The 22,414-nt window shown below is 34.5% G+C and overlaps 1 protein-coding gene across 2 annotated transcripts in view; it reads left to right on the top strand.

Moving 5' to 3' along the window:
- Positions 1 to 1,581: 1,581 nt before the first annotated feature.
- Positions 1,582 to 22,414, top strand: part of PIK3R4 (phosphoinositide-3-kinase regulatory subunit 4) — a 62,469-nt gene continuing 41,636 nt past the window's right edge. Inside the window, exons 1-6 of one of the 2 annotated variants that reach the window (XM_006907252.3) lie at positions 1,582 to 2,091; positions 2,744 to 3,520; positions 10,921 to 11,054; positions 12,945 to 13,527; positions 17,176 to 17,310; positions 18,415 to 18,636. In XM_006907252.3, coding sequence (XP_006907314.1) covers positions 2,788 to 3,520; positions 10,921 to 11,054; positions 12,945 to 13,527; positions 17,176 to 17,310; positions 18,415 to 18,636 — 1,807 coding nt within the window. In that variant the 5' untranslated portion in view covers positions 1,582 to 2,091; positions 2,744 to 2,787. The remainder of the gene's footprint in view (positions 2,092 to 2,743; positions 3,521 to 10,920; positions 11,055 to 12,944; positions 13,528 to 17,175; positions 17,311 to 18,414; positions 18,637 to 22,414) is intronic. The other variant, XM_025043610.1, reaches the window with a different exon arrangement.

Genomic DNA, 22,414 nt, shown 5'->3' on the forward strand with positions numbered 1-22,414 from the left:
ATATTTATTAACTGGAAGGCATTGTTTACTTTAGGGATTTTCTTTACCCCTTTTCCTTAGGATGCAAAGATTAGAGAGTCCACGTGGACACCTTACGGGATTGGAATTGCACTGCTGAAGTAAGCAGCCCAGGAGATGTAGGAAATAAGTAGAGATCAGGGAGATGCACATATTTGTTAAGGTAAGGTTAGCTACTATAGCAAGTAAATGTCAGCATTTCTCTGGTTTAACACATAGGAGTTTACTTTTGCTTATGTAAATGTTTTATACAGGTGTTCCCATTCAGCAGGTGATCTTTCTCCAGGCTGTGATTCAGTGACACAAGCTCCTACCATCTTGTGGCGCCGGCATTATCTAATCTAAAGCTTAAGTCACCTGCCTCTAGGGAAGTGAAAGAGAAAGTTAAGAAGGTCATTCATCTCTTAACTGCTTTGACCTGAAAGTAAAACACATAATTTCTACTTGCACTTCATAGTGAGAGCTTGTCAAATGGCCTTATTTATATGCAAGGGATAGGGTGGAACTGGAAAATATAGTTTCTTTGGAAAAGCTACTTGCCAGAAACAGCTATTTTCTGGAAAAGGGTCAGTTAGCCATCACTACTACAATGCAGCTGAGAGGCAATTGACCAGAGGATAGAAGAGCATTTGCTGTTTCTCTCTCTCTCTCTCTCTTTTTTTTAACTCCACCAGTGGCAAGCAAATTTTATATTTTAATTTACTCTGAAAAGGACTAGGTGAAATTCCTTTAAAGCCTCCATAAGCAGCCATGATTGCTATTTAAAAGCAGAAAAAAGACAGAATGAAATAAAGAGAAGGAAAGAAAACCATAGAGGTGAGTATAGGAGGCATTTAAAACTATTTCATGAGTTATTTCACAAAATTAGTAGTGGGGAAAATAAATGTAAGGAAAATGCAGGAATAATCTAATTGAGACAGATTTATCAGTTTTATCTGAAGTACTGATACAAGCTACAACAGGGATAATCTTCAAAAAACGTGAAGTGAAAGAAGTCAGTCACAAAGACCACATATGCATACTATATATATATGAAAAGGCAAGTCTATAGAAAGGGAAAGTGTATTAGTGATTGCCTAGGGCTGGGAAAAATAGGAAGTGACTGCTAATAGTTACAGAGTTTCATTCTGGGGGCCATAAAACGTTCCGAAATTAGATTATAGGATGATTGAACGACTCTATAAATATCTAAAAGAAACGTCGATTTGTGTATTTTAAACGGGTGAACTTTATAGTATGCAAATTGTAGCTCAATAAAGATCTTGAAAAATTCAACTCGGGGTATATTAACTTTCCTAAATAAGCCTGTGAATTCTCTTGCATAACTATGTTCTGGTGTACTTGGGGTGAAGGGGTGTCTGAACAGATTCTGGGGCATTTCAGCAGCCCCAGAGTTTCGGGAAGGATAAGGAGAAGAGCAGGAGGGGAACAGATGTATTCAAAAGCACCTTATTTTCTTCTCGTCACATGGAGAGAGACCACGCCCCTTTCTCGTCTCCTAGCAACCAGTGCCCTTCTGTTGCTCTTCCTCAAGCCTCACACCTTCGTAACTTCCGCTCCGCGGCAGGAAGTGAAGTCAGAGCCGGCGGCTTTCCCGGGAGTTCGGCGTTTGAGGTATGTGCAGCGGCTGAAGTATTTCCCTGGAACTGGCGGCTGCCCTGTCTCTTCCGAGTTCCACCTCCCCGCCTGGTGGTGAGGCCCTCGAGGAGCATAGCGGGCCTCCAGGGGCCAGAGGTCCGCGCGAGTGGAAGGCGAGGCCGCAGAACGCGTCGCCCTCAGGGCAGAGTACGGGGCTGACAGGGGCAACTCCTGCGGTCTCTTCAGCCTGGCTTCATCCGCCTGCTGTCGTCCCAAGAGCTTTCCGACTTCTTCCTGCGGACCACCAGGGTTTCTGGAGATTGGGACTTTCTGTGTCCCTCCCCCAGCATTCCTCCTCTTGCCTGTGAAGGAAGACCTCTCAAAGAGAAGACTCACCTGGCTGCTGACGCCCTTCCCAGCCCAGACCCTGAAGTGACCCACCATGTCCTCAGTGTGAGCTAGTGACCGACTCGTGGCACTTTCCAGAGTCCTAGGGTAAATGTTTATATGTATGCATGGCCATGTGTGTATGTGTGTCTTTTATTTCCTGCAAAATCTGAGCTAGGAGAAAATCTAAACTGGCAAGTGTGTACTTTGGTTTACTTTTCTTGCACATCTCTGCTGAGGTTTCTCCTCTGTCATTCTGGCAAACCAGACAATTTTGTGCCTTCTATTAGCTGGATGGGAAGGCATACTGGAATTAGGCTGGAACTGATTTTTTGGATCTTAGCCTGACCTTTGAGGAGTTCAGTGACCTATTTCTATTCCATGATTCTTAGTCAGTTTTAAGTTTTTAATGTGTTTGTCTTATGCTCAAGACTACAAATTCTTGGACAAAGACTGTTACATAGTACTGTTGTGACTCTCCTAGCCCCAAGCACAATACTAAGGCTTAGTAATTTTAAAATGTAAATATCATAAAAATACACATTTTAACATTTTCAACTTAATATTGAAGGGGCCTACTTAAATACAGTTCAGCCTCTGGAAAGGACAGCATAAAATAAGATCTTTTAAGATAAATATGTCTGAAATTTAGGGGCTGCCTAAAAGGGTGCGATGCTATGGCGTAACTATCTTTTAGGAGGAGACCAAATAAATAATGGTGTTTCATGATCTTTTTAATTTTCTTCTTTTAAAAAAATAGGTGTCGTATCCTAACTTACTGACCCAGAAGTTTTTGCTGTCATTATGGGAAATCAGCTTGCTGGCATTGCTCCTTCTCAGATCCTTTCTGTGGAGAGTTATTTCTCAGACATCCATGACTTTGAATATGATAAGAGCCTGGGGAGTACTCGATTTTTTAAAGTTGCTCGGGCAAAGCACCGAGAAGGCCTGGTGGTTGTGAAGGTCTTTGCAATTCAGGATCCCACATTGCCTTTGACCAGCTATAAACAAGAGTTGGAGGAACTAAAAATCAGGCTTCATTCTGCACAGAACTGTCTACCTTTCCAGAAAGCAGCAGAAAAAGCATCTGAGAAAGCAGCGATGCTGTTTAGGCAGTATGTGCGAGACAACCTCTATGATCGCATCAGTACTCGTCCATTCTTAAATAACATTGAGAAGCGTTGGATCGCTTTCCAAATCTTGACAGCTGTGGACCAAGCACACAAATCTGGAGTCCGTCATGGAGACATCAAGACTGAGAATGTAATGGTCACTAGTTGGAACTGGGTCCTTTTAACTGATTTTGCCAGTTTTAAACCCACTTACCTTCCAGAGGACAACCCAGCAGATTTCAACTATTTCTTTGACACTTCACGGAGAAGAACTTGTTATATTGCTCCTGAACGTTTTGTTGATGGTGGATTGTTTGCCACTGAGTTAGAATATATGAGAGATCCTTCAACTCCACTTGTAGACTTAAATAGCAATCAGCGAACAAGAGGAGAGCTGAAGCGAGCAATGGACATCTTTTCAGCAGGTACTTGAATTGGTCAAATTTGCTAAGGGGGATGTGCATATATTTTAAGTCTTGAACATAGAAATGTAGCTTTTTAAAAAAATCTCCATACATTGAAAAATTAATTTCTTTATATGTCCTATACACTATTTCAGATATATGCAGCATACTTTCATTAGACATTTTAAGTGCCTGGAAAATGCAAGAGCAATTTATTCAAACATTAAAGAAATATTTGAATTCTTCTATAGGATCAGACACTGCCTTAAGCACTAGAGACGTAGATGGATAATTACGGCCCTCTTTTCAAAGTGCTTATACTTTGATGGGGAGATAGATATGTTGATAAAAGACATTTCGGTGCAATGTGGCTCACTGTTGTGGTGTTAAGCATAGGATGCTGTTATAAGAATGTGTAGATACTTAAGTTCTTAAATTAGTTTTTATGCTGGTGATGGGTACAGAAGCAAGATCAAGAAAGACCTCTTTATTGGAAGGATGATATTTAAACTGAGACCTGAAAGATGATTGGGAACTAGCTATGTTAAGGGGAGTTTGTTTCAGGCAGAGAGTGTTGCTCATACAAAGACTTGGAGACTAGAGCTTGATGCCCTAAGTTTTTAGGGCAGTTTAAGTAGTTTACTATATGCAGAATATAGGGTTCGAGATAAGCAAGGTCCAGATTAGAAAAGGAACAGTATGTTCATGCTAGTCTTCAGAGACATTGTCAGATGTGTTTTAGACAAAACACTGTAGCGTGGAGAGTGAATTGCAGGGGACCTACAAGAGACGGAAAAACTGGTTAGTAGTAAATTGCCACAGTCTAGGTAAAACATGCTCCTAACTGGAGCATGTGGTGACAGTTGGAGAGGAAGTAGAGAGAAGTACAGTTGATCTTTGAACAACGTGAGGATTAGGGTGCAGATTTCTGGCACAGTTGAAAATTCACATATAACTTTTGACTTCCCAAAACTTAAAACTATTATTATTAATAGCCTACTATTGACCGATAACAGTCAATTAACACATATTTTGTGTGTTATGTGTACTTTTTACTGTATTCTTACAATAAAGTAAGCTATAGAAAAGAAAATGTTATTAAGAAAATCATAAAATTTGTCTGCGAGTTTTTTCAAATGGTTGAAAATCTCCAAAAGAATTTTCCAATATATGAAAGAAATCTGTGTGTAAATGGGCCCATGCAATTCAAACCTGTTTTCAAGGGTCAACTGTAATACATAAGAGATAATTAGTAGGTAGAATTGGTAGGATGTGGATATTGATTGGAGGATGAAGTCAAGAACACCACCACACCCTTCCCATAACCACTCACCGCCTCCCCGCCCCCGCTTGGGAAACTGGGTCGATGGCGATGCTCGTCACTGCTACAGACACAGGAGGAAGAACAGGTAAGGGGTAGGGAAGATGATGAGGTCTGAATTAGATATGTTGAGTTGAAGGTGTTTGGAGGATGTCCCGGAAAGGATGTACAACAGATAGTTGGTTATAAAGGTTTGGTGTATAGAGATTTGGGACGGAGATGGAGATTTGGTATTTATCAGGAAATAATAAGTAGTAATTGTAGCCAAGGAAATGAGTTTGTAGCTAGGGAGAGTTTGTAGAGAAGTGATTCTTAAGCTTTTTTGGATCCTCATAAAGAATTTGATTAAATTAGTAGCCTCTTTCTCTGGAAAAAAGTATCATGCATTCATATACATTATTTCACATACACAGACCACATGAACCTGGGCCATGATTCCAGGTTATTTATGAAGTTCTGGAAGAAGTGGGCAGAGGATGGTATCCTAAGGGATACCATCTGAACTCTGGCATCAAGGCCATTTTTTTGTAGATTTTGCAAAGGATGGGTTTAATCTTTTTCTCACCTGTAAGTTTACTACAAAGAAGACAAATTAAGCTGTATTTTAGATTACTTAGAAAAAGTAACATAATGAAGTGTATTTCATGTAGGGGGAACGAAGGAGTAAGAATTTTTGCACAGGATTGCACCTCTGTTGGTCCATTAGCTCACTAATGGGTGTCCCAAGATAATACTTTATTTTTGATAAGATAGGGTTAGCCTGTGCGCTGTAGGTATAAGGTTAGAAATGTAATCAAAGTCCCAACTTTGAATTTATCCAAATTTATCTAAATTTATTGAATTTTTCTAAATTTTTCTTAAATTATTTTCATGTTTTAAACTCACCAAGTGTTCTGAAAATAGGACTCCTTTAGCTTAGAGATGTGACCACTTTCTAGCTTGAGGGGATCATTTATAGGTTTGTTTGTTTGAGGTATAATTGACACAGAACATTGTATTAGTTTCAGGTGTGCAACATAATAATTCCATATTTGAACATTTTGTGAAAGGATCGCCACAATAAGTCAACGTCTATCACCATACATGTTTACAAATTTTTTTTTCTTGTGATGAGAACTTAAAATCTCTCAGTAACTTACAGTTATGCAATACAGTATTATTAACTATAGTCATCATCCTGTACATCACCATAACTTATTTATTTTATAACTGGAAGTTTGTTACAGTTTTAAAATTTAAGGATTGATGAAGAGTTTATATTTATTCTTTCTGTGCACATTATTGTTTTGTAAACTTCAACAGAATTCTTACTAAGCATTTGTTATTCCAGACTAAAGAGCCCTACATTGTTTTGCCTGAAAATAGGCCCTTTCATTCCTTTGAAGGAGGTGGATGGGATCTGTCCAATTCCCTAAGTGGCTCCTAAGATCTGATTTAGGCTCTTTTGGGTTTTGAATGTTACTTTTTCCTGTCTTGATGCATATTCATGGTTTTTGGCTGCTTGTTTGGGAGAAGTGTATATATTCTCTGTCTCTGGTTACACATATGGGCAAAGTTGTTTTTTGTTTTTTTGCTGGAGTTCATTTGATGAATATTTGAATGTTAATTCTGTGTGAGACATTGTATTGTGTAGATGTTGGGAAAAAAGCTGTGAACAAGACTGACAGTTTTTTGCCCTCATGGAGCTTGCATTCTAGTGAGGAAGAGATAGAATAAGGAAATAAGATAGTTAATTTTGGTCAGTGATAAATGCTGTGACAAATTGCTATGACCTATAAGTGCTATGACAAAGGCTAGTAGAGGACTACTTTAGATAAAATGGTCAGGAAGGCCTCTCTGAGGAGGTAACATTTGGGCAAAGATCTGAATAAGAAGGACACAGTGATGATAGAGACAACTTGAACAAGTTGTTCCATAGGGAAATACCACCCAATAATACTTCTTCTAGAATAACATTATAAAGTTGCAAGAGAAAAACCCTGTATTTACCTCTATCAGTTGTCTAGGGCTGCCGTGACAAAATACCTCAGACTAGAGAGCTTAAACAAATATTTATTTCTCCCCATTTCTGGAGGCTGGAAATCCAACGTCAAAGTGCCAGCAGGGTTGATTTCACCTGAGGCCACGCTCCTTAATTGCCCATGACCACCTTGTCTTTGTATTCGCACATGCCTTTTCCCTAGAGTCTTTTCGTATAAGAACACCAGCTGTAAAGGATTAGGGTCTCACCCTTTGACCTCATTTAATCTTAATTACTACTTTAAAGACCCTATTCAAGTACAGTCACATTCTAAGATAACTGCCTTCAACATATGTATTTGTGTATGTGTGAGGGGACACAATTCAGTCCATAATAACCTCCGTTTAGTTATAAATAGTCATGTAGCTCTGTTACTTTCTGACTTTTTATTTCAATAATTTCAAACTTAAAAACTTACAAAACTTGAGGTGGCTCCATAGTGTATTGGTTAGCACGTCTGCTTTACACACAGAAGGTCCTGGGTTCACGCCTCAGATGGATCGCCTCAGGTGGAGGACCATAGTCCCCTGAGTGCGCCTGGCCCTGGGTGCACACCCCAAGCTTGTGGGAGAAGATGCCCCACCTTCAGAGATCCAGCTCTTAAGGGGAAATGGCAACATCCATAGGTCAGGAGTGGAAGTGGGGCGAAGGAGGAGGAATTAAAGGGGGTGGGGGGAAACTTAAAAAACTTGCAAACTTGCAGAAAGAAAAATAGTGCATAGGACACCCATATAGTCTTTACACAGATTCACCTGTCCTTACTAATTTGCTGCAATTGCTTTACTACTTGTACCTTTTCTCTACACTACCCCCACTCCCCTCCCAGTCCCTACCCTCCATGATTTTTTCCTGAATAAGTTACATACGTTATGGCTCTTTACTCCTAAATACTTCAGTATGGATTTCCTAAGATTAGGGATAGTTTCTTATATAACATGTAATTGTACGTTGCATTTACCAGCTGCAGCAAAACTAAGTGATACAATAACAAATTTAAGTGATACACATTTTATTCTAATTTTGTATTTGACCCAAAAATATTCTTTATACCATTTTTCTTGTTCTAGGACAGAACCTAGTCTAGGTTTTGCATTTAGTTGTCATGTTTCCTTAGCTTCCTTTAATCTGTAACATTTACACAGCCTTTCTTTGTCATTATGACGTTGACATTTTTTTGAAGAATACTTCTCCCCTTAAATTTTTAAGACTTATTTTTATACTTTTTATTTTCAAATGATAGACTCAAAAGGAGTTGCCAAAATTGTAAAGAACCCTTCCTCCAACTTCCCCCAGTGGCGACGTGTTATATGACTAGTACATCAAAATCAGGAATCGAAATTGGTGCATTACTGTTAGCTAGACTATAGCCTTATTCAGTTTTCAGCAGCTTTTACATGCATTGTGTGTGTTAGCTACCCCACCCCTTTGTTTTGTTTTTTTTTTAATAGAATGTTCATTTTGGGTTTGTCTGCTGTTTGTGATTAGATTCAGGTTATTCATTCTCAGTAGGAATAGTATATAGGTGATGATGTGTCTTCACTGTATTACCTCTGCAGGCAGATGGTGTCAGATGGTCAAGGTCTTGCCCAATTTTTTAAAGTGTAAAGTTCCTGTTATAGTTACTTTTTTTTTTTTTTAAATCTCTTGTAACGAATAAGCAACCTGTGGAAAGAAACTTTTAGACCATGCAAATATCCTGCCAGTCATCACAATTTCCTCCTTAATTTGGCATCCATTGATGCTTCTTGCCTTATCCAATCTTTACTATAATGATTGTAAAATGATGATTTACAACTCCAGCACTTCCTCTGCATTCAATCAGTAGGCCTTTAGCATCCTACAATTCTCTGGTGTCTTCTCTTTGCCCTCATTTATGTATTTATTATTGGTATGGACTTGTTAATTCCCGCAGTTTGCTAATATTTTGGAGATGGTTTTTAAAATCTATATTCATCAGGGATATTGTTCTGTAGTTTTCTTGTGATGTCTTTATCTGGTTTGGTATTAGAGTAATATTGGCATCATAGAATGAATTGGAAGGCGTTTCCTCTTTTTCTATTTTTTGAGAGAAATTGTGAAGGGTGGGTGTTAAGTCCTTTAATGTTTAATGGAATTCACCTGTTAAGCCACCTTGGCTTAGGCTCTTTGTGGGAAGTTTTTCATAACCAGTTCAGTCTCTACTAAGGCTTATTCTGATTTTCTATTTCTTTTTAAGTCAATTTTGGTAATCTGTTTTTAGGAATCTGTCTATTTCATATAGATTATCTAATTTGTTGGCCTACAGTTGTTCAAAGTATTTTCTTATAATTCCTTTCATTTTTGTATGGTTAGTAGTAATGTTCCTTTTCCACTCCAATCTTTATTTCCTTCCTTTTGTTTGCTTTAGTTTTAGTTTACTTTTTTTTTGTTTCTTAAGGCGAATGTTACATTATTTTGTTGTTTCGAGTTTCTACTTTTTAACATAGGTGTTTATAGTTACACATTTCCTCTAAACACTGCTTTAGTTGCATCCCATATGTTTTATGTGTTGTGTTTTTATTTTAATTAATCTCATTTTCTACTATCCCTTTGATGCATTGGTTATTTAGGAGTGTGTCTAATTTCTATATATTTGTGAATTTTTCAGATTGCCTTCCATTACTCTTTCCTTACTTCATTCTATTGTGGGTTGAAGAACATAATTTATATGATTTCGGTTCTTTTAAACTTATTGAGGCTTGTTTTATGGCTAGCATATGGTCTAATCTGGAGAGTGTTCCATGTGTACTTGAGAAGAATTTTGTATTGTGTTGTTGGAGTGTTCCTTTGATGTCTGTTAGATACAGTTGGTTCATAGCATTGTTCAGTTCTATTTCCTTCTTGGTTATGATGTTTTTAATAGCTATTTTAAAGTCTTTTATTCTAAAACTTGACACTACATAGATAGAAATTAATTTAAGAAATTTATTGAGAATTATTGTTTCAGTTACTGTAGACTTAAGTGAACAAAATAGACAAAAATTCCTTCCTCATGGAGTTTGCATTCTAGTGGTATATAGACAATGAAGAAATAAATAAATACATAAAATACATATTTTGGCAGTTGATACTGTGGGAAAAAACAACAGGGAAAGGGGAAAGGGAATGTGCCAGATGAAAAGTATGGGTAGCTGTGGTTGTGGGATTTGCAATTTTAAACAATTTTGAGCAGTCAAGAAAGCCCTTACTGCTAAAATGACATTTGATTGAAGAAAGATCTGAAGGGGTGCAGGTATAAACCATGTGGATAGTTAGGGGAATAGCATTCCAGGCAAAAGGACCAGCAGAAGCAAAGGCTGTGAGCTAAGGTTATTTAAGGATCTCTGTAAGACTTGTTAAATGCATGTCATATAATAATAATTCAATGAAACTGTTTTGTCTTTTTGGGAATGTAGATACTTTTTCAATTTCTTGTTTGAAGATTATGTAAGTGCAAAAACGACTGGGTTGTCCCTCCTTCTCTTTCTAATTTTACAGCCACATTTAGCACTTCTCATTTTATAATTATGTTTATTCACTGGTTTATTTTATGTCTCCCTTCCTAGAATGAAAGCTTAATGGAGGCAGGGATTTTATCTGTTTTATGTACTATGACAGCCTAATGTAGACACCTAATAACTTTTGTTTAATGATGAATAAATGAGTTGTCAGTTATGACTTCTCAGTAGTTCTTTATGAACTTAATATCTATAAATCCATACTTAAAAAAACACTATTTCTTGTGGCTTTTAATCTTTTAATGTATCTATCTCTAAGTGTATGTGTGTATATGCTACATACATACTTTAAATTGTAGAAATAGAAAGTAATTTTATTTGATTTAATTTTTTAAAAGAAAAATTGGGTGGGCCTTTTTTAACTTTACACTTTTAAAAATTGATGATTAGGCAATAAACATTTTCCCTACCTTACTATATTGTAGTTGTATATTTTATTAAAAATTTTTAATTTAGTTTACTTTGGGTTTCACATTTTTAGTTTTATGAATTCTTTGAACTCTTGGTCTGTACTAATGTTATCTTATATTTCATTTTTAATGGAATTTTATCTGCTATTTTCCAGGTTGCGTGATAGCTGAGCTTTTTACAGAGGGTGTACCATTATTTGATCTCTCTCAACTTCTGGCTTATAGAAATGGACAATTTTTTCCAGAACAAGTACTAAATAAAATTGAAGATCGTAGCATCAGAGATTTGGTAACTATACTACAAGTATTTGCCATAAAGAATTTAATAGAATTATGTTCTTTTGCATTAGTCCGCTTTCTAGAATGTTACAAATTTGGAACAAAGCAATAAAGCCCTATAGACCAAACAGCTTATTATTTTTACTTTGTTAAAACTCAGTTTTGCCCCCCTTCTCAGACATAGAGCTCATTTGACTTAATTTTTTATACACACACCCATGCACGCGCACACACACACACACACACACCCCTCCCCCGCCCTTCCCATTATAATCTTTAGCTCTACTTTGGATAGATTTAGAAGGAGGTAAGGAGATGCCTGGGGGTTAGAGAGGTTGTCCAGGATTGAGTTTGCTAATAAGAAACGAAGAAGACATTTCTAAAATGAAGGAAACAGGAAACATCAACTTGACTATAATACAATAATATAGAGTCATTTTATATAGAATCAGTTTGCTTTGTATACTTTCCTTGACCCTGAGGGCACTTCTGGAAGGGCAGATATAGAATCACAAATTTGTATAGCAGAATAGATATGAGGAATTCTGTGGAAGGTCATATAAGCCACATTACTGTTTGAAAGATCTTTTTAAACTCAGTAGAGGAACTGATGCTTATGATGATGACTCAGTCATGAAATGAATATGGTGCATGTAAAATAATCTTTAGTAAGGTAAAGAAATATACATTTCAATTTCTCTTACAAATGGCCAATATTAAAAAACAAGATATTTCAGAGGAAGCAATTTAACTCACGTTCAAAGATCCGTGCCCTGGATTAACAGTTGGTATATGTGGCTGTTCTTTCTTTGGGCATGGCACTCATTCATCACGTTATATTGGCTAAGTACCTTCATGAATTTGGGCCTACATTTTCTTAACTGTGAAAAGAGTGAATTTGACTCATCTTTAAAGGCTTAATCCAAATATAAAAGTAATTCCATTAAGAAAGCTCAGGTAACTAGGTATATTTTTATGATATTTCGAGTATTTAAATAATGACTTTTACACTATGAGGGTCTAGGAAAGATTAAACTGCCCTCTATGCATGGAAGAGGGAATGTAGTTAGCATTAACATGATGGCTAAGTGGAAGGCCAAGGGAGGGAGGGAGCAATTTGGATCATTTTGTGAACATTATAGATGTCTAACCAATGTACTGTATACTTGCAACTAATTTAAATAAATAAATTTATTTAAAAAAATAAAATGGAAAAAAAATAAAGTGTCCACTATGTTGAAAAAAATTATAGCCTTATGATGCTAGAAAACATAAGATAAATTCAAATTATATCATTTCTAGCATCTGCAGGATTTAACATCTCTTTTACACTACTTAAAAAGCTTAAACCACTCATTCCCTTTTTGATCTAGAACTACACTTAAACTATGTATTTCCTTGGACTTGTGAAAATAAAGCTCTAAACCAGAACTCTGATATATAAATAGATTTCAGGGGTTCTGTGATTCTTTCCAGAATTGTGTGTAATTTTGCATGCAAAAATTGGGCGTATACATTTTCCTCGAGAAAATCCTATTGCTTTCCTAAGATTCTCAGTGGTATCTCCTGCTCAAAGAAGTTAAAGAATCCTTGAGTTGAGGGCAGCAGTATATTACTCCCCTGTCTTAATAAATGGGGAATGTCGAACAGGGTATACCTCTTCTTTATATAAGTGCCAGGGCTATCTGTAATATGTCAGTATGTAATTTCCTATTTTTAGGGTAGTGGTAGAGTCACATATTACTTAGTAGTCAAATTCTGAGAGTGGTTTGAATGCAAAGGTTGAAAAGAGTCAGAATTCTCAAAAATCTTTTAAATGTGAGATATCTTTGTAGCTTTTATCTGATTTAATTTGCTGTTCTCAAATCTATTTTTTATTCCCTTTTTCCTCTTGGTATAGGTAACTCAGATGATTCACCGTGAGCCAGATAAACGGTTAGAGGCAGAAGATTACTTAAAGCAGCAGCGTGGCAATGCCTTTCCTGAAATATTTTATACTTTCCTTCAGCCCTACATGGCCCAGTTTGCCAAAGAAACATTTCTTTCTGCAGATGAGCGTATCCTGGTTATACGGAAGGATTTGGGCAACATTATTCACAATCTCTGTGGACACGATTTGCCAGAAAAAGCAGAAGGAGAGCCTAAGGAAAATGGGCTGGTTATCTTGGTGTCTGTTATAACGTCCTGTCTACAGACCCTTAAATACTGTGATTCCAAACTTGCTGCTTTGGAACTTATTCTCCATTTGGCCCCACGGTTAAGTGTAGAAATTCTTTTGGATCGTATCACTCCATATCTTTTGCATTTCAGCAATGACTCTGTTCCTAGAGTGAGGGCCGAAGCCTTGAGGACGTTGACCAAAGTTCTAGCTCTTGTTAAAGAGGTTCCTCGCAATGATATCAATATCTATCCAGAATATATTCTGCCGGGCATAGCCCACTTAGCCCAAGACGATGCTACTATTGTTAGACTAGCCTATGCTGGTAAGAGATTATTATCTAAGTAATAGCCACTGATATTTTTAAGTTATTGACTATAATGTCTCTTGTTTCTCTCATTTCTTTGGGAATTCAAAGGATGAAGTTTGGTCCTTGAACTATTAGTGAACATTTTAGTAATATTTATAGCTAATCTGTCCCTGGGACTCAACTTTTGTATGTGTTTTCATTTTTTGAAGTGATCAGAACCATCAGGTAAAAAGCATATAATATAGAATCTTATTATTTTACTGGGAGTATTCCATTTAATCTGAAGTAAGACTAATGTTTACAAGTATGTACTTCTGAGCTAGGGTCTTTAGGCTTTTATAAAGTTTCTCTGAACAAATACTCTTGTTTAAATATCAATTTTAGGATATTCAACAACAATCTGTTATGTTGAAAAATATTAATTTTGCTGGATAATTCAGTGAACGTAGCCTACTAACTTACTAAATTTTAAGGTCCTTCCTATTACTATAGTTCTTAGGATGCGTGGCTTCTCTGTGAAGTGGGTATGTTTTATAACACACCTGCATGTTTTACTTGTAATTCTCGCTCATAAAATCAAGTAATGCAGATTCATGTTTTTAGCTCCTCAAATTAATTCTGAATGCTTATTTCTGCATAGAAATGTCATCGGAACATTTACATAATTCCATAATTTATTTCTAAAAGGTAATCTCGTGGAAATCAAGGATTCTGTTTTGAAGTCTTTGTAAATAGTGCATAACGTGTAGTGATAGTGTCACTTTTTTGAAAGAAACTTGCTTAGTTTATTCATTTTATGATTCGCCTATTAATATTTTAATGGAACGTGTGAAAAATGATCTTTGGACTCTGGCCTTGTTGCTAGGCACATCCACGAAGTGATTGGTGGTGATAGTTTTTTTTTTCTGTACATATATTTTTATTTATATTTATCCATCTGCCTATTTACTTAGATATGGCTTCTGGTTTCCATACCTGTACAAGTGTAAAGTTTAGGTCAAGATAATCCAGGATTTCTTTAAGATATATCTGAGTTTATCATTCGTTACAAAGCATATTTATAATTCACTTGGTAAATATAAATAATTGAACCAGATGAAATTAAAGTTTACAGGTTTTAAAAATAAGTATCTTTAGAGTTTCATGACCTACTTTTGGCCCAGTGTATCTTAGTCTGTTCTCAGTTCTGTTAATTAGGTAAGGTTCTGATATGTAGGTTCCATGTTAACATTGACAGTTAATTACTAATAGTTATAGCATAAAAATAATGCTACTGTTTATTGAAAAAACTACTGTGTGTCAGGGCATCTGCTGCTTAAGGTTGTTGCAAGGGTTAGTTTCAAGAGATATATAGATTCTAAGATAAATTCTGGATTCTAAGATCTGTATATCTCTCACAACTACCCCTTGAAACAACCTTGAACAGTAAATGTTATATTACCTTCATTTTATAAGTGAGGAAATTGGGAATGGGAGAAGGTAACAAACATGACCCAAATGTATCTGGTTTAATTCTTTTCAGTTCTCAGAGTTGCTCATCTAGACTTTGATTTTGAAGTAACCCTGCTTTTCTGTGTCTTTATGATGAGAGTCCATGATAACCCAGGATTAGTGCCAGTACCTTGCAGTGTCCTTTTATTATGGCTTGTGCGTGTTAAAGCTATCTATTTATTTATTCGTTCGTTTATTTATTTATTTATTTATTTATTTATTTATTTATTTATTTATTTATTTAAGATAGAGTCAAGTCTATTTGCACTTGTATGGTTAAGTATAATTAAACCATATATGTCAGTAATTATAAAAGTTTAAAATCAATTTATTTAATTTTTTTAATGGTGACATTGGTTAATGAAATCCAGTAAGTTTCAGCTGTACACTTTAACAGTAAGGCATATATATATTTACACTGTTCACCTCCCATAGTTAGATTTCTTTCTGTCACCACATATTTGACTCCCTTTACCCAGCCTGTCACTCCCTTCCTCCTCCCCGCTACCCTTTGGTAACCACTTGTCTATAGTCCATGTCCATTAGTCTCTGTTTGTTTGTCCTGTTCATTTGTTGCTTTTAGGTTTATATCCCACATATAAGTGATATGTAATTTTCAACATTTTCTGTCTGGCTTATTTCACTTAGCATGATCATCTCGAGGTCCATCCATGTTGTCGCAAATGGCAGTATTTCATCTCTTCTTCTGGCTGAGTAATATTCCATTGTATATATGTACCACAGCTTCTTTATCCAATTATCTGTTGTAGGACACTTCAGTTGCTTTCATGTGAAAATCAATTTTTAAATTTCTTTTACAGTATTTTTTAACTCAGTCGTGCCTGTATAGATTTGTATCTTGTGTAAACTTTCAAGTGCATTGTGGTTTATGTACTTAAATGGGGGAAATAAGCATAGATCTACTTAGACTTTAGAAGTTCAGAAGATACCTCTCCTAATAAAGATATGTTCATTAAAGTAGGGATATTCATCTAGAATTTTGACTCATTCATTATCAGAAGATGTCTTAGAATTTTCTTGTCTTTAGGGTGAGCAGGCATTACAGGGTATTAATGTCTTGCTTACTTAGAGGTAAATTTTATTCTATTTAGAATAATGTTGAACCTGGGAGGGGTGGAGAGTGGGATGCTGAGGTGAAGGGAATCACTACATTTGGCAGACTCAAAAATCTCACCTATTGCAAGATATATCTCAATGTGAGATGTAAAAGGTGAAGGGAATCACTACATTTGGCAGACTCAAAAATCTCAAGATACATCTCAATGTGAGATGTAAAAAGTAAAGAAAAAGTGAGTCTTAGAATGAATAAAATAAGGTAGTTAAACTTTATTGGTGCTTTTTACTGGTAAGAAGGAAAAGAATATAGTCTTTGGCTCATATGGTCATATGTTAAGCACAGAAGTGGGAAAGAGAAGGGTAGAGACAGGAATAAATAAAAATGGAAGAAAATGGTCTGAGCAATAGAATAAATATAATTAAAAGCAAATGTAACAGCAGAAATTAGAGGTAGATGCTTTCACAGTGGTGAGGAGTATCAGATAGTCTTAATAGATTATCAGAGGAGAAAATATAGACAACTGCAGAGTGCGGCAGTCTAACACTTTGATTCACTAAGAACCTCAGAATATCACTTGTAAAGCAATCCAACAATGGTTGATTCAGTTTGGTAATGACTCTTTTAGTAGATGTGACTCATTTACATGTGAAGAAACAGACTCAAAATTGGTTAAGCAGCCAGCTAGTAAATGGCAGAGTATATTTGTATTTTCTGTGTGATTACAAAGCCTAGCTTGATCTGTTATTTTCATGTGAATGTTAGTCTAATGTCAAGATACTGTTTAAAGGGTAAGTCTCTATAGAAGGATTAAGGTTTGTTCTTTTTCTTTCTTTGCCTCAATAAATTTGAGTGCTATATTTTGGGTTTTATATTTTTATTTTTTAAAGATGCTTAGATTTCATGAAAAAACTGGTAGTTTAAGGATAGTTATAGATTATGAAATTAGTCACTGGAAATATGATTAGGTTAAGTGCTAAATTGAAAAGTTCTACTTTTCCTCCTTAGTTTTATGATTATTTTATGTATAAAGAGTTAGGAAAAATAAGCATTACAGAGATTTAAGATTATAATTACAATTTTTCTTCCTTTTATAGAAAACATAGCTCTGCTGGCAGAAACAGCTTTAAGATTCCTGGAATTAGTACAGTTAAAAAATCTCAATATGGAAAATGACCCAAATAGTGAAGAAATTGATGAAGTTACACATCCCAATGGAAATTATGACACAGGTAGTATGATTCTCCTTCCAGATTTCCTGTTACTTGTAATGAATTGCTAATGTGTTCTTTATCATTTATTTGTAATTGTCACTTAAGATGAAAGAATACCAGATGTGTAGATGAGAAGAGTCTCTGGCTTGTTCTGTTTGCAAACACTGTTAACTAGCCAGAAAATGATCAGCTTGTTGCCACAAATTCTAAGCTCAGTTGATTTTCAGCCAGAGTTTCAGCCAGCCATAAAGCTAGGTGAATTATATTATTCTTATAAAAGAAAAAAACATTAGAAACATCATAGCTAACGCGTCTAAACCACTTCTTTTTATATGAGTATTATGCACATCCTCTCTCATAAACTGTGTTTATTTCATGCTATCTGTGATTTACATACCCAAACCCATACCTTTTACTGTAAAGAAACATGTGATGGTAAACTCTTTGAGGTCAGAGTTCCTTTCTTAAGTTTCTTTATAACCATACAACTTCTAACAGGCTTGTCATTAATGTTTATTGAGTTAAAGATTCAGAAGTAAGATAATATGCTTAGATCTGTTCCAACATGTTTCTAGTTGGGAAAAACTAGAGAAATCTAATTTTTAGATTTTTATGCTATAGACAACTGTAATGGTCTGTTACTTGTTAGAATGGTAGTGGCCAGATCATGTAAAGCCTTGACAGGACTCGCAGTATATTTTCTGGCTTTCTAAAATACAGTAAACCAATCTTTAAAAATGCTTTCTAAAAGTATTGCTTTGTACCATCAGATTATATCCTGAACCAGTCTAGTATTTTCAAGTCCTCGATTAAGTTGATCTTATTGGAGTATTATGATCACCTTTTTTGGTGGTTTCCCACAGTTTTCTCCTTGAGCTTCATAAATAGAGCTGTTTGATTAGTGAGATAGTAATCATACTTGTGACATCAGCTTATTAGAATGTTCTTCAGTTTTATATTTGTTTCCCATCTTTCAGAGCTTTGAATAGCAGAAAAACTTAGTGATTATAGACTTTATTGTAGTTTCTGTAATCATTCCATTTCTCCAAGGAGTAAGAAGGAAGACTGGGTCTATACATATAGGGAAAATACTGATGTATCTTTACTTTTTTATTTTTTTAGAGCTCCAAGCCTTACATGAAATGGTACAGCAGAAAGTTGTCACTTTGCTAAGTGACCCTGAAAATATTGTGAAACAAACCTTAATGGAAAACGGAATAACACGACTATGTGTATTCTTTGGACGTCAGAAAGCCAATGATGTTTTGTTGTCCCACATGATCACTTTCCTAAATGATAAGAATGATTGGCATCTGCGTGGAGCTTTTTTTGATAGTATAGTTGGTATGTGTTTTTTTCTTTTAATTCATTTTTAAGATTTTGAATTATCTTCTCAAATACCTCCATGCAATCTGAAAGACGATAGTACTACCAAATTTTGTTAATGGTGAAATGAGTTCCTAGTATTTCTTTTTTAGCTTTATGCTGCTTTTGCATGATGGAAGTGTCTTAATTGATGAAGAGATTGGTTAATTAAATTGAGATACATTCATATGAAAGAATACCATGTAGTCTATAAAAACTATTTTAAAAGAATATTTAATGACCTGGGAAACTATCATGAAATATTATTAAAGTGACTGAAGTGGGTCGTGCATCTACTTAAAGCATGATTGCAGTTGTATAAAGGTAACAATAACACATTTAAAAAAAACTGGAATATACTAAGGTGTGATAGTGGTTACCTCAGGGACTAGGATTATAGTAGATGATTGTTTTCTTTATGTTTTCCATATTTTTCAAATTTTCTACAGTAAACATACTTAACTTTTACAATCAGAAAATAACAAAGCATAATTATGATTGAAATTAATCTGTTAGAAAGAAAATGAACACAAGTTGCTTAGTGTAAACTGAAAATTTGTGAAAAACTAAGCAGTTTTTTTTGCTCTATTTTTTAACATGTTGCAAGTCTTGATTTTTCGGATTTATCTAAAAAAGAAAGACATCTTGTATTTTATCTTCATGGCTTCTATTACATTTAGATTCAGAATTACAAAGAAATAAAGTGAATTTTATTTTGAGATTAAGTCACTTGACAGAGGATTTAATATTTTTGTTTTTTGAATAATAACCGATTCCTTTCCACTTGATGGTACTATCTTTTTATTTTAAATTTGGTCAGTTATGAAATATTATATAGTAAACCATGTTGTTATGATTACTCACTAACCCTTCTTGTATCATTTTGGACATGATTGTAATAGCTTGTCTGAAAGCTTTGCTGATATCAAACTTTTTCATGTAATAGCAGAAAGCCATAAGGTTTAGACTTTGGTTCCCAAAAACCTGGGGAAGTAACTGCTAAACTTCAGATATTTTTCCTAAAAAATGAAAAAAGGAAAGAAACTCATGGCAACAGTATTAATATTTCTGCAAATGCTGTCATATAATATTTTGCTGTCATATAATATCTTGGAGAAATGAATACTTCCTACATTTGAAAGGCTTTGAAATTGCCTGTTGTTCTTGCTTTGTTATAACTGAAGATTACTGTACCTCTCCTTTACAGACATGTTTAGTTTGTTTTTTTGTTTTTGCATCAGTATATTAATTCTCTTAGTCTTGCATCTCAGACTCTATCAAACTCAGTTCTTGAATACAGTATACTTTGCTTCTCAAGCTTTCTGTCTTTCTTGCTCTCCTTTTTTCAAATAATTTTATTTTTATTCCTTTTCTTGGGAAAAGGTAGTCTTAGAACTTCCTCCTTCTATTGCTGAATTCATGTGTATTTTGAAACATGCCTTTATATTACTTTTTTCATTGAAAGTTTTTCATTGATTTTTTCTTTTTTTCATTTAAAATTAATTTTCATTGATTTTTTTGGTTTGTTTATAAAAGTAATACATGCTTGCTATAAAAAAATTTGGAAACTAGAGAAACTGAGAAGGAAACAGATCATCTCTAATCTTAGAACCCATGTACAACCTCTATTAATGCTTCGGTGTTTTTTTCCTGCAGATTCTCTCCTCTTTCCATCCCATCTATTCCATTCTGTCATATATGCTCAGAGGTACTGGTTAAGAGTAGGCATTCTAGAGCCAGATTGTTGGGATTAAGTTCTGGCCATGTCACTTACCAGTTGGGGTTTGGGGAGACATCATTTAATCTCTTTTGTGCCTTAGTTTCCCTGTCTATAAAATGAGAATAATAATAGTTCCTGTCTATTGGTTGTTCACTGGTTGTTGTGAAGATAAAATGAATTAACATATGTAATAGTGCCTGCTACATAAGTGTTATGTATTTATTATATTACTTCTTAATCTTATTATTTCTTAAACACCTTTCTAGTAACATATTCGGAGCTTTTTATCATATTACTAAAAGTTCTTTGAAACCATAATTGGTCAAAATATTCCATTATATAGTTCTACCAAAATTTATTTAACTCTTCTATTGGGTATTTAAATTATTAAAATTTTTTTTCTATCTGCACATAATCTTTTACATAAATACTTGTTTCTTGTTATTTTCTCGGGCTTAGAAGTCTGAAATTTTAATTTGTGGGTTGAAGAATATGAATATATTGTTAAAACTCTTGACACATTTTATAAGCTTTTCAAAAAGATTATATTTTCCACTGATCAGCGTTGTTTGACAATACTGCACACTACCAGTATTGAATAGGCTTTAATTAATCTTTGCCTTTTGGTAGGGTAAAATGTAACCTGTTTTGATGTACTGTGTTTCTTTGCTTATTAGTGAAGGTGAAAAACTTTCTCGTGGGTTTTTTATTTGTTAACACTTTAAAAAATTTTTTCATCCCCCTCCTTTGGCAACCATCAGCTTGTTCTCTATATCTGTGTGTCAGTTTCCATTTTTTTTGTTGTTGTTTATTCATTTTTTTTTTTAGATTCTACGTGTAAGTGAAATCACATGATATTTGTCAAAACTTTCTCATGTTGATTACATATTCATATTTCTTCTATGAATTTTTAATTTATTATTTTGGCCCATATTTTCTGTTGGTGTTATGTTTTTCTTATCGATATCTTTGAGCCATATATATTTACACATATATATACACACATGCATACATTAAGAACATTAAATAACTTATTGTTTCTATGGCAAAAATTTTTCTCACATAACTTCATTATTTTTGTCTTTTTAAATAATTTTTATGTTGTCAATTTATTCGATCTTGGTGATTTTTACATTTTTGTGTTTAAAAGCTTTTCTCATTCCAGAATTAGGTTAATAATCTGTTGGATGTGTGTTTTCTTCTTTTTTTAAATGCTTTATTATTTACACTTACCTGTTCAATCTTTATTTTTGGCTGTGGTGTGAAATGAAATCTAGTTTTTCTTCAGAGATATAACCAATTTTCCCAATATTATTTATTAAACACTTAATTTTTTTCCCATTGATTTGTGACACTTTAGTTGTCATCTGTTGTATGCTTCTGTCTTAGGAGCATTTTCTGGTTATCTGTTGTATTTCATTGATTTCTCATTCTTGTACTCCATATTATACTCTCTATTCTTATAGCTATGTAATATTTTAATATATACTTATAACTAACTTTAGTATCTGGTAGTATAAGTTCCCCAGATGTTTCTAAAATATTTTAAGCTTAGTTTATGATACATTTCACTTCGTAAAGTTCCTAAATATAAGCCACTGGAATTTGAGATAGTATTTTTCCTTTTATTACAGAAAAATATTCTAAAATTATTTCTCAATTATAGGGAAAATACGCTTTTATAAATAATTTAAAATTTATTTAAAATTTTAAAGTGACATGGAAAGCAGTAGATGCACTTTCTGGAAGCAGCTATTCTGGTTTGTGTTTTTGGTTCGATATCTTCAGGTGATTATTGCCATACCTGTAAATAATATTTTCATATTACTATTTTTAGAATGATCAGCTTTAGACTTTAATTCTTTCTTTTTTTAAAATTAAGTTTATTGGGGTAATATTGATTAATATAATTATATAATTTTCAGGTGTACATTATCATTTGAAATCTATATATTCTATTGTGTTTACCACCCTAAGTCCAGTTTCCTTCAGCTACCATATATTTGATCTCCTTTACCCACTTAACCCTCCCCCATT

This window comes from Pteropus alecto, unplaced genomic scaffold, assembly GCF_000325575.1.
Source record: "Pteropus alecto unplaced genomic scaffold, ASM32557v1 scaffold92, whole genome shotgun sequence".
Lineage (NCBI taxonomy): Eukaryota > Metazoa > Chordata > Mammalia > Chiroptera > Pteropodidae > Pteropus > Pteropus alecto.